The following is a 12,079-nucleotide window of genomic DNA, read 5'->3' as shown; positions in this document are numbered from 1 at the left end:
ATCAGTCAGGATTTGGTCCAAAAGTTGATTGAGAGCATGCCAGGGAGAATTACAGAGGTCTTGAAGAAAAAGGGGCAACACTGCAAATATTGACTTGCTGCATTAACTCATTCTAACTGTCAATATAACCTATTGGTACTCATAATATGATTGCAGTTATATTTCTGTATGTGATATAAACATCAGACAAACACTAATAAAACGCAGAGGCCAGCAGATCATGTGAAAATATAATTTTGGTGTCATTCTGACGCGCCCCCTGGGCCATGTTGGGCAGCGTTGCGCATGCGGGGAATACCCGGAGCCGGATCTGATAGGGGTAGTAGTCCTCGTGGCGGTGACCCGGTCCGTGCCCAGGGTGTCAAACCAAGTGGCAGAACTTAGAATAAGATGTTATAGAGTTCGACTACGCCACCCGTTGAATGCGGTTATGGAACCGCCGCTGCAGGGCAGACCGCTGAGGCCGGTGGTACGGTTGTGCAGCGTGGATAGTATAACCCCCAACGGGAGGGGTATGGCCTCAGGGCAGCGGACGTGGATGATGGGGATAGCAGAATTGCACGCGGGCACCAGGAACCACTCAGAGACGGTGCGGTGTAGTTCAGGGTCTTTACTGGTGGCAAAGGTAGACCCTCCCGGGAGTACTGGCTAGCGATCGGGGCCTGGTCAGTCTGTGAGCAGATAGGATCTCCCCTGGCCAGGCGGAGTTGTAGGCCTCCCCAACTATTGTACTCTTCCTGGCTACCTTGCTAGAAGCGGGTAGAAGTAGCCCACGTCCCTGAGTGTACCGTGTGGTGCTCACCCGTATGGCCGGTGACTCGGGGCCTTCTGGTAGCCTCCGCTCCACGCCGGCGGTGCTGGTCCCCTTGCGTGTGACCGTGCCTTCGGGTTTCTTGGCCAGAGGACCTGAAATCCCCTGCCGGTCGGTTTCTGCTGCTGGGTATGGATCAGTCCCCACAGCCTCGGACTCCGTGTCCGGTGAGATCTCTTCAGTCAGGATGAGCTCTACAGCTTCCAGTCTCTGACCCCTTTTATCACTGCTCCCACAGAGCTCCTGATCTTGCTCTCCCTGTATCTGCTCCACTCCAGACCAGACTGTGTCTCTGTCTGGGACTCCTCTTCTTCCTTTCTAACCCTGCCTCAGCCCCCAGTTTTTTATAGGGGAAGTTCTTCCCCTCCCAGGACTGGGCAGGAGGTGTGGCATGCTTAGGGCACCTGACCAGGAGACCTCCCACCTGCTCTCAGACGTAATATTGCTATTACTGTGGTAACCAGACCCCTGGGGTTCCACATTCCCCCCTAGTAAAATTTAGTACTCCGGGACTAAACATATTTTTGAAAACATAACAGGGTATAAACAGGAACAATACAATAAGGAAAAACACGTTAGGGTGGTCACGGCGTGTCCGCAACCGGGTGCAGTTTATGAAGCAATAGGGGTGTCCATTTCACCAAAGAACAGGGAGCCGTAACCAGGTGGGGGTCTGTCCTACCCCGAGTCTTTAGCAGTCTTAGTCCATTCCTGGGTTACGCTCCAAACATATATACAAAGAATTCCGGTTAATCCACAAAAGACACCTATAAACTAACTGGAAAAACATAATTATTTACAAGCAACAGTAAACAGGTAAATACCAATAAAACAGTCTGAACACTTTAGATCCTCCAACGTACTGGCAACTGGCCTCTAGTGGCCCTAGTAGACCTACGGAGCTTACTGACCGGTCCTAAGCTACAGGGTGTAGGAGCTGTCAAAGGTAAGCTGGGCAGCTGTCTACGGGTTCTTTGGCTCACTAGGGGCACGGCAGGCTCACTATAAGCAGAGGGTCGATTCTCCTGGTCTGCTTGTGTGGGGTCTTCTGCCTCCTGGACCGGCTGCTCTTCCAGCTCTACCTGTTTTTCCGTAGGCACTTGGGATGCTGGCTGGAGGAAGGTGAGGACGGGTACCACAACAGCGCCATTTACTTGTGTCCAAGACCGAGGGAAGTCTCCGAGTACAGTACTGCCCATTTCTTCCCTTTCCTCTGCGGGTCGAGGGTTTTCTTGATCTTCTTCAGGGTTTCGTAGCTGCTCGGGACACTTCTTCAGGTGATCTCGGGAGACAATTGCTGTGGTTTCTCCTCCATCCTTACTGATTGTGCAGATTTTTGGGTTTTCATGGCTTGATGGCAGTACGGTGTACGGGTCCTTCTCCCACTGGTCGTCCAACTTGTGGAGCCGTCTCTTCCTTTTCAAGACCTGCTCTCCAGGTACCAGGGGAACAGCGGGAGCATACTGGTTGTAAGTCTTCTCCTGTCTTTCTCTTGCTTGACAGAGACTTCGCTCAACGCTCTCCTGTACTTTCCGGTACTGCTGCTGCCTCTCTGTGTCCCAGTCTGCTTCTGGTGAAGTGTCCTCGGGTGTCAGGACTCCCATATCCAGATCAACAGGCAGCTTACCAGGTCTTGCTCTCATTAGGTAAGCCGGGGTACAGTTGGTGGAACCTACAGGGATGTGGTTGTATAGGTCCACCAGATCAGGCAGTTTCTCAGGCCACAGACTGCGTTCTTCCAGGGGCAATGTTTTCAGAAGGTCTATCACCACCTGGTTCATCTTCTCGCAGAGCCCATTGGTTTGCGGGTGATAGGGTGTTGTTCTTATCTTCCGGCAGCCATACAGAGTGCAGAACTCCTGGAAGACTTCCGCTTCAAAGGCAGGTCCCTGGTCCGTCAGCACCTGCTCTGGGTATCCGTGTGGACGGCAGAAGTGCTGCTGAAAGGCTCTAGCTGCTGTTTGAGCCGTTAAGTCCTTGACGGGGACTACAACCAAGAACCGGGAGTAGTGATCCACGATGGTTAACGCATAGACGTAGCCACTTCTGCTGGGGGTCAGTTTTACATGATCCAAGGCTACCAGTTCCAACGGCTGCCTGGTGACGATGGACTGCAGGGGAGTCTTCTGATTGGCACGGTCCTTCCTTCTTAGGTTGCATGGGCCACAGTCTCTGCACCACCTCTCGATGGTTCCTCTCATGCCTACCCAGTGGAACCGCCCGCGCAGCAGGAACTCCAGCTTCTTCCATCCGAAGTGCCCAGCTCCGTCGTGGTATGCCTCCAGTACCATAGCCGCGTCTCTTCTTGGCACCACTACTTGCCAGATCAGTTCATGCGTCCGGGAGTTAACCATTCTACGGCACAACTTCCCCTTGTAAAGGAACAGTCGACTCTTCTCAGCCCACAGTTGCTTGGTTTCCTCCGGAGCGTCTGGGTCAAGGCGAACATCTGGCTGAATCAGCATCTCCTTCACCAGTCGGACGGCGGGGTCACTGTCTTGCGTTTCCGCCCAGTTGTAATGAGGTAAGGGGTTGAACGTAGCGGATTGCTTACCCCTTACACGGTGGGAATACTGGGTAGTCCCATGACGGTGGAACGCGGGGAGTTCAACTTCTTCCAGTTCCTCTGGATCTTCCCCTACGTCCGGTAGGTTTGGCATTCTGGACAAGGCATCCGCGTTGGTATTGGAGCGTCCTGCCCGGTATTTGATCGTGAATTCATAGTTGGACAGGCGGGCCATCCATCTCTGCTCCAGGGCACCGAGTCTTGCAGTGTCCAGGTGTATCAACGGGTTGTTATCCGTGTACACGGTGAACCGGGAAGAGGCGAGGTAGTGCTTAAAGCGTTCGGTGACTGCCCACACCACTGCCAGGAACTCTAGCTTGAATGAGCTGTAATTCTCAGGGTTTCTTTCGGTGGGTCGCAGTTTTCGGCTGGCGTAAGCAATTACCCGTTCTCTCCCCTGCTGGATCTGGGACAGTACGGCTCCTAGCCCGATGTTACTTGCGTCGGTGTAGAGGATAAAGGGCTGGCTGTAATCAGGGTATGCCAGGATTTCATCCCCCGTGAGGGCCATCTTCAGCTGGCGGAAGGACTCTTCTTCCAGCTTCTCCCATCTGAAGGGCGGCTTCTGGTTCTTGGCCTTCCTGGACTGGCCTATCAGGAGGTCCTGCATAGGAGCTGCCTTTTTGGTGAAACCGGGAATGAATCTTCGGTAGTAGCCTACCAACCCGAGGAACTGCCGTACTTCCCTTACGCTGGAGGGTCTTGGCCATTCCTTAATCGCGGTGATCTTATCAGGGTCGGGAGCCACTCCGTCAGCACTCACCACGTGTCCCAGGTACTGCACTTTTGGTTTTAGCAGGTGACACTTCGACGGTTTCACCTTCAGACCGTAGTTTGCCAGGGCTTCAAACACTTCCGCCAGGTGTTTCAGGTGGTCCTCGTAGGTTTTGGAATAAACTATAACATCGTCCAGGTACAGCAGGACCGTCTCAAAGTTCCGGTGTCCCAGACAGCATTCCATCAATCGTTGGAAGGTTCCTGGTGCGTTGCAGGTAAACTCGCTAAGTCCCATCGGGGTGGTGAATGCGGTCTTCTCCCGGTCCGCCTCTGCTACAGGAACCTGCCAGTACCCGCTAGTGAGATCCAAAGTGGAGAAGAAGTTAGCAGATTTTAAAGCAGCCAAAGACTCCTCTATCCTTGGTAAGGGGTACGCATCTTTGTGTGTGATACGGTTGATTTTCCGGTAGTCTACACACATTCTCATGGTGTTGTCTTTTTTTTTAACCAAGACTAGTGGAGCTGCCCAGGGGCTACAGCTATCCCTGATTACCCCAGCCTCCTTCATGTCTCTAAGCATCCCCTTGGCGTGTTGGTAGTGTGCAGGGGGTACGGGTCGGTATCTCTCCTTTATGGGAGGATGGTCTCCCGTGGGGATGTGGTGTTCTACCCCCTTTACTCGCCCGAAGTCTAACGGGTGTTTACTGAACACTCTCTCGTATTCCTGGATCACCCGGTAGACTCCCTGCTTCTGGTGTGAGGGAGTGGAGTCAGTACCCAAATGCAGTTGCTGACACCAGTCCTCCATTTGTTGCTTAGAGCCGTTACCTTCCTCTGGATGAGATGGAGGCAAGGGTTCCACGGACTGTACAGAATTTTGGTTGATGGTATACAATTTGGCTAGCGTAGCATACCGGGGCAGGTACACTTCCCTCTTCCCGATATTTATTATGCGAACGGGCACCCTCCCATGGCGTACATCAACCACCCCCCGTGCCGTCAAAATGGTGGGCCTACTGTCTGAGTAGACTGGTTCTACCATTGCCTGGTAATCTCTACCTCTCAGACCAATAGCTGCCCGGCACCAAATCATCATTTCACTTTTCGGGGGCATGGCAATAGGGAAAGGGTCACACATTCTCACGCTACCAATCTCACCACCGGAGAGTTCTACCTGTTGCCGTCGCATCAGTGCCCGGATCTCTTTTTGGAGCACTCGCTGCTGACCGGAGCTGGCGTTCTTGGCACCCTGCTGTAAAATGAGAATCACCTCTGCAAGACAATTTTCAATCACATTAGTTCCTAGAGTTATCTTTGGGTGACTCTCGCGCTTGTCAATGTCCACAATGATCAGTCCCTGTGCTGCCAGTTCGACTTTACCGATTTTAATGGTCACCTCTTTAAATCCGATCTGTGGCACGGGCTGACCATTGCTGGCGATGATACTCAAGTCGTCGTCAGGGTAGCGAGTTATATCCGAGTCATTCCAGTACTGCTTGAAGAGCACGTACGGGATGGTGGTGACCTGTGACCCGGTGTCCAGTAGGGCACTCATAGGAATGCCATCCAGTACCACAGGCAAGACTGGATGTCCTCCCACATATTTGTCACGCCAGTTCGATGGGCCTGGTGATCTTATTCCTAGGGGTTGGCCCTCTACCCCAGGTTGTGCCAGTTTAAATGACAGTACCTTGCCATATGTCCGGGTTGATTGCAGCGGCGGCAGATGGGTTGTCCGTCCTCGTTGTATCGGTCGCTGGGTCTTCCTCTGGCCGGTGGGGTCCTCCTTGGTCGTCGCCATGGGATATCCTCCGGTCCGGATGCCAGCTGAATCTTCCCTGGAGTAGAAACCTGTAAAGACTGCACAGTTCGGGTTAGCGCAGCAACGCTTTTAGTTAGCTCTTGGACCTGATGGTGCAGGTCTGTATCTGGGTCATTGTTTAAAGCCTGCGCATCAGCTCCCACAGGCCCTGCCGACAAGGGCGCCGTCTCCTGGTGGTAAGTGGTAGTAGGGCGTCTGTGGGTCACAGCGCCACCTGGTGCCGGTTCTCGGAGCACCCGGATGGCTCTGTCCTTGAACTGTGCAAAGTCCAGATGAGGGTCCTGTAAGGCCATTGCCCGCAACTGGGTTCGGTGGGCATTGCAATGTAGACCCTCTATAAATTGTTCAGTCAACAACTTGTCTTCGTTTCCCAGGCCGTCAGGGTCGGCCTGCTTAATGGCTCTCAGGGCCTCTTGTAGGTTTAGTGCATAGTCCCTTATATTCTCATGTGCTCGCTGCTTGCACCCGTACAATCTAAGCTTGATCTCGGCTGAGGTACGGGTATCAAAGGTGTCCTTCAGCCGGGCTAGTATCTCTGCGACAGTCCTCCTCCTCCCAAGTGGCCAGGACTTTACCTCCCTTTGGGCTGCCCCTGTTAATTGAGCCACCAGGATGCTCACTTTTTGCTCTTCTGTGAGGGGGTACACCTGGAAGAGGCTATCCAGCTTTTCTCTGAAGTCAGTTAGGGTATGTGACTCCCCTGAGTACTGGGGTAGCCAGGCTGCCCCCGGGATATAGGGCATAGTGAAAGGCATGACCGCAGCAGCGGTGGCGCTAGCGGTGGCTGTGGCAGTGAAGCTCTCCTCTGTATCCGACATCCTCCTCCCCCCTAGTGGACCGTGGCCTACCTTGCGATGATCCTCTTCCGTAGGCCGCGGCTCCGCAGTGGATCGTCAGGGTCGAGGACCTTCCGTCGCGCTCCTGTGACGTCGGCGTCTGCTGGGCTCCTTCCAGGACCTTACGCAACGTCCGGACGTGAGGCGGAGCTTCAGTTCTCGCGCGCTTTCGGAGTCCACGCCCCTCTTCTTCCCACGCGGCGTCCTCAAGATGGCGTCCAATGGCGGGAAAACTCCACGGATGGCGGGAAGAAGGCAGAAGATGGCGTCGGATGGCGGGAAAACTCCACGGATGGCGGGAAGAAGGCAGAAGATGGCGTCGGATGGCGGGAAAACTCCACGGATGGCGGGAAGAAGGCAGAAGATGGCGTCGGATGGCGGGAATGTTCACCACAGGTAAGTTTAACAGTCTTTTTCAGGCACGCAGTACCCGGTGGTTGCGGGCACGAAATCCTGCCGACTGCGCCAAAGTTGACGCGCCCCCTGGGCCATGTTGGGCAGCGTTGCGCATGCGGGGAATACCCGGAGCCGGATCTGATAGGGGTAGTAGTCCTCGTGGCGGTGACCCGGTCCGTGCCCAGGGTGTCAAACCAAGTGGCAGAACTTAGAATAAGATGTTATAGAGTTCGACTACGCCACCCGTTGAATGCGGTTATGGAACCGCCGCTGCAGCGGTGGTACGGTTGTGCAGCGTGGATAGTATAACCCCCAACAGGGCAGCGGACGTGGATGATGGGGATAGCAGAATTGCACGCGGGCACCAGGAACCACTCAGAGACGGTGCGGTGTAGTTCAGGGTCTTTACTGGTGGCAAAGGTAGACCCTCCCGGGAGTACTGGCTAGCGATCGGGGCCTGGTCAGTCTGTGAGCAGATAGGATCTCCCCTGGCCAGGCGGAGTTGTAGGCCTCCCCAACTATTGTACTCTTCCTGGCTACCTTGCTAGAAGCGGGTAGAAGTAGCCCACGTCCCTGAGTGTACCGTGTGGTGCTCACCCGTATGGCCGGTGACTCGGGGCCTTCTGGTAGCCTCCGCTCCACGCCGGCGGTGCTGGTCCCCTTGCTTGTGACCGTGCCTTCGGGTTTCTTGGCCAGAGGACCTGAAATCCCCTGCCGGTCGGTTTCTGCTGCTGGGTATGGATCAGTCCCCACAGCCTCGGACTCCGTGTCCGGTGAGATCTCTTCAGTCAGGATGAGCTCTACAGCTTCCAGTCTCTGACCCCTTTTATCACTGCTCCCACAGAGCTCCTGATCTTGCTCTCCCTGTATCTGCTCCACTCCAGACCAGACTGTGTCTCTGTCTGGGACTCCTCTTCTTCCTTTCTAACCCTGCCTCAGCCCCCAGTTTTTTATAGGGGAAGTTCTTCCCCTCCCAGGACTGGGCAGGAGGTGTGGCATGCTTAGGGCACCTGACCAGGAGACCTCCCACCTGCTCTCAGACGTAATATTGCTATTACTGTGGTAACCAGACCCCTGGGGTTCCACAATTCTCAATACTTTTGGCCATGACTGTAGTACACACATTGAAGCCATAGGTCGCACACACTGCTCTGCTACAACCACACTGCTTTGCTACAACCATAATACACACAACACTATGACCAAAGTACACACACCTATGCTACATCTATATCATACAAACACACACACAGCTCTGCTAAAACCACACACATGCATACAGCTTTTCTACATCCATGGTACACACACAGCTTTGCTACATCCATAGTACACACACATGCTACAATTATGGAATTCAAATACACCGCTTTGCCATGTCCATAATACACAACACACAAACACCTCTGTTGCAGGGGGCTGAATTGCAGACATGTCACAGTAAAATAAACACATGAGAAGCACAAGGCAGAGCCTGGTTCCTCTATAAACATGTGACTGTCACATGGTCACAACATCTCAGGTGCTTTAGCAGGATAGCACACCTAGAATGTGGAATTATCGTTGCTGTCACTCTGCTTACCTGCATCAGTAAGATCTGGGATGGACATGTGCTAACACTGCAGGTTGATGATGTTACACATTACAAATACAGCACCGTGCACGCCCCCAACCGCAAGCCCCATAGCAGCTGCTGTTTGTTGCAAGTCAATAAAGATAATATTTTTAGAATACTTTTGTCTTTTTGAACATTAAAGTGTTTTACTTAGATTTTTCTATCTAGCAAAATACCATGAGATTTTTTTACTTTATTGGCTTTACAAATTGTTTGGCAGGTACAAACATGAAAGTCACAAATTCAAAATACATGAAACTATTCTAGGTTGTATGGCTATACAGTGGCATACATTGGAGCATCACTTGGAGGGATACGTCAGGGAAGGCTCACACATTACATGAACAGAGCCTAATCATAGAGCAAACCTTGGGATCAAAATCATTGTCATTCTTAGTAAAAACCCAGCAACATGCATCAGAAGTTATAAAAGCTTTAATACAATATCTATTTTCCATTTTGTAAGTTGCATGAATTTGTTTTTAAAGCGAGAAGATTGCTGTCAGCTGAAAGAGAACAGAGCGTATTACGTCAATGGCGACACACACAAGAGTAATGGGGTAAATGGAGTCAGTGGCCACAATGAAGCTCATGGTTCAGGAGATGTAAGTTTTGTTAATTCTTTAAATACCTTCACAATATAATGAAGTTACAGGTGGTGTTTTATTATCTTTATTTTGAGTCATTATTCCTTGTAACTTAGAAGAATATTTTCATTCCTGTACTTCAGTTATGAAGATTTAAATCCACCATAGACTGTCAGAAGTACTGTAGCAATGGATCAGGTGCAGACTGCTTGTTCTTGTTCTCAATAAGCAGAGAACTTCTTCTAGAAATCTGGAACTCAGCCATAACTTGTATTTACTTACTTATTTCTTAAAGATTTGCACAGGATTGTTTAAAGAAGACAACTTCCTGCCTCTTGACCCAAGCCAAGAACTGATCTTTCCACCTGAACTCATGGTAAGAAGTATTCTTACCATTCGCAGTGACTTCTGTAGTTTAAAGTTATCAATGTACCCATACTGAGTAAAAACTAATTTTGGCAATTGTAATATTGTGGTTAATGTCATAAGTTCTGTGCAATGTCATAGTTATTATTACTGCATGCATAGTCTGTAGTCTAGTTCCTTTATATCCACTTCTTTTCCACAATATCCTCTTTGTCTATTGCCAAATCTTTACTGGCATTTATCGTGAAATGTGATAATCCTCTCTTTATGTCTTTAGGGCCGGATTCATTATTGTATTTGCGCTTTCTTTTCTAGGTTTTGGTGTTTTTCACATGTTTTTAATTTTTGTCAAATTTTTCTTTTAATTTGTGCTTTTAATAAAAGCCTGTTTTATATCTGCCCTCCTGTTTTTTTGTTTATGCTGTTGTAGGGTTTGGTACTCACTCTGCCGCGTTAGAGGTAGACACATGATACTGTTTCTATAAAAACGTCCAAGGCAGGTTTATTATGCCTGCATAAAAACCGCACTTTTAGAAGTAAACAAGAGACAGCCTTGTCCGGCACAGTGTAACTAAACAGAAAGTAAACAATCCATACAATATGGTGGGTTCGCTCACTCATGGTTAGTGTCCTTTAGCATAAACACTCTGGAGGTCTCCACACCTCCAGCCACAGACACTGAATGAGACACTCTGTCTCCATTTTATACACACGCCCTGCGGTGGGGATATGTGAGCAGCCAATCCCATCTGTCTCTTATGACTGCTCGTAAAAACCGTTCCTGATACGCCCAATTAATCCTCTCAACACTGTGTCCTGGAACATGCTTTCCCAGTTTTACATCACTGAAGCTACCAACCTCAGCGATACATATCTCCCCTCAAGGACATGTCCGGCAGCCATCTTACATACCCCCCACATCTGCCCAAGGCTGGGGGGCTTGGCACCTTCTGCTAACATACAGTGGAACCTCAACAATGCATTAGCATTGCTATGCAGTTTCCCAGGCTCATGCTCTACATGGAAGCTAAAGTCCTGGAGGGCTAGGAACCACCTCGTCACTCGGCATTGTTCTCCTTCTTCTCTCTCATCCACCTTAGTGGGGCATGGTCTGATACCAGCCTGAATTTTCTGCCTAAGAGGTAGTATTTTAGAGTGTCCAATGCCCACTTGATGGCCAAACATTCATTCTCCACTATGGAGTAATTCTTCTCACAAGATGTCAGCTTCCGGCTTAAATACATTATGAGGTGCTCCTCCCCGTTCACCTCTTGTAATAGGACAGCCCCCAGTCCGACATCTGACGCGTCCGTCTGGACCACAAACTCCTTTGAGATATCCGGTGCCACCAGCACTGGCTGTTTACTCAGAGCCTGCTTCAGCTCCTGGAAAGCCGTCTCAGCTTCTGGAGACCACTTAGCCATAGCCGACTTTGTCCCTTTAAGGATTGTCCCTTTAAGCAAGTCTGTGAAAGGGGTGGCTATCATGGCGAAGTTAGGGATGAACCGGCGGTAGTAGCCCACGATGCCCAGGAAGGCTCTGACCTGTTTTTTTGATACAGATAAATAAAGTTCAATATATAAAGAGATGATAGAGGCAGAGAAAGAAAGAACAAGTAAAAGAAAAAATTAGCGACAAGAGATAGAAAGAACGAGACAGATAACAAAATAACAAAAAAAATGTACAAAGGAAGAAAGAGAGAGGGGCAGAGAGGAAAGAGAGTTAAAAGAAGGGAAAGAGAGAAGTTGTGTAGTGGATTATGTTATTGTAATAGATTATCATTATTAGTACAAACATGATTTTATTCCAATGTACTATAGTTACTTTTGTTAAAAATAAATATCCACATTAAATAATCTATATGATGGGTAATCAAAGTGAAGATTTGGTGTAGAAGCATTGTATAAACTTTTTTTCTACTTAGTAACTAAGTACTAAGGTAGTAACTTGGTAACTAGTTAGTAAACACGAAGTAAAGACTGGAACATGGCTAATTTTTATTGATATGAATGAGGTGACCATTGATACATTTGAATACAGTGACTATGACCTGCTATTTGACCAATATTCATTACTATTTACAAACGCCACATTATATTGGTGGTTTATTTAGATTTTCTGAGCATTATTATGTTCTCTTCTGCATGCAAAGCACAAAGAGCTGAGCTACAACCTGGCTGTCTGAGCAATGAGGATGTAATGGGAGTGAGAATGTCTAGGGGCAGTTTTATTAGACACAGTAATTACATGTATCTGTTTTTCATTAATTAGACAGGGTCATTAGTTGTCTTTGCAGTGGGATCTTAAAGAGTATGATCATCCTCATTCGTCCATGCATAACAGAGCTGAGCATTACATAGAAGAGC

The 12,079-nt window shown here is 49.7% G+C and overlaps 1 protein-coding gene across 1 annotated transcript in view; it reads left to right on the top strand.

Moving 5' to 3' along the window:
- Window positions 1-12,079, top strand: part of LOC141161556 (aldehyde oxidase-like) — a 151,507-nt gene that overhangs the window by 44,290 nt on the left and 95,138 nt on the right. The window contains exons 7-8 of the mRNA XM_073646514.1: window positions 9,249-9,365; window positions 9,643-9,723. Coding sequence (XP_073502615.1) covers window positions 9,249-9,365; window positions 9,643-9,723 — 198 coding nt within the window. The remainder of the gene's footprint in view (window positions 1-9,248; window positions 9,366-9,642; window positions 9,724-12,079) is intronic.

This window comes from Phyllobates terribilis, unplaced genomic scaffold (assembly GCF_046119375.1).
Source record: "Phyllobates terribilis strain yellow unplaced genomic scaffold, ASM4611937v1 Scaffold_9__5_contigs__length_417890890, whole genome shotgun sequence".
NCBI classification, from domain to species: Eukaryota; Metazoa; Chordata; class Amphibia; order Anura; family Dendrobatidae; genus Phyllobates; species Phyllobates terribilis.
Note: the sequence above shows the minus strand (reverse complement) of the source record. Positions and strands in the feature narration are given on the sequence as shown.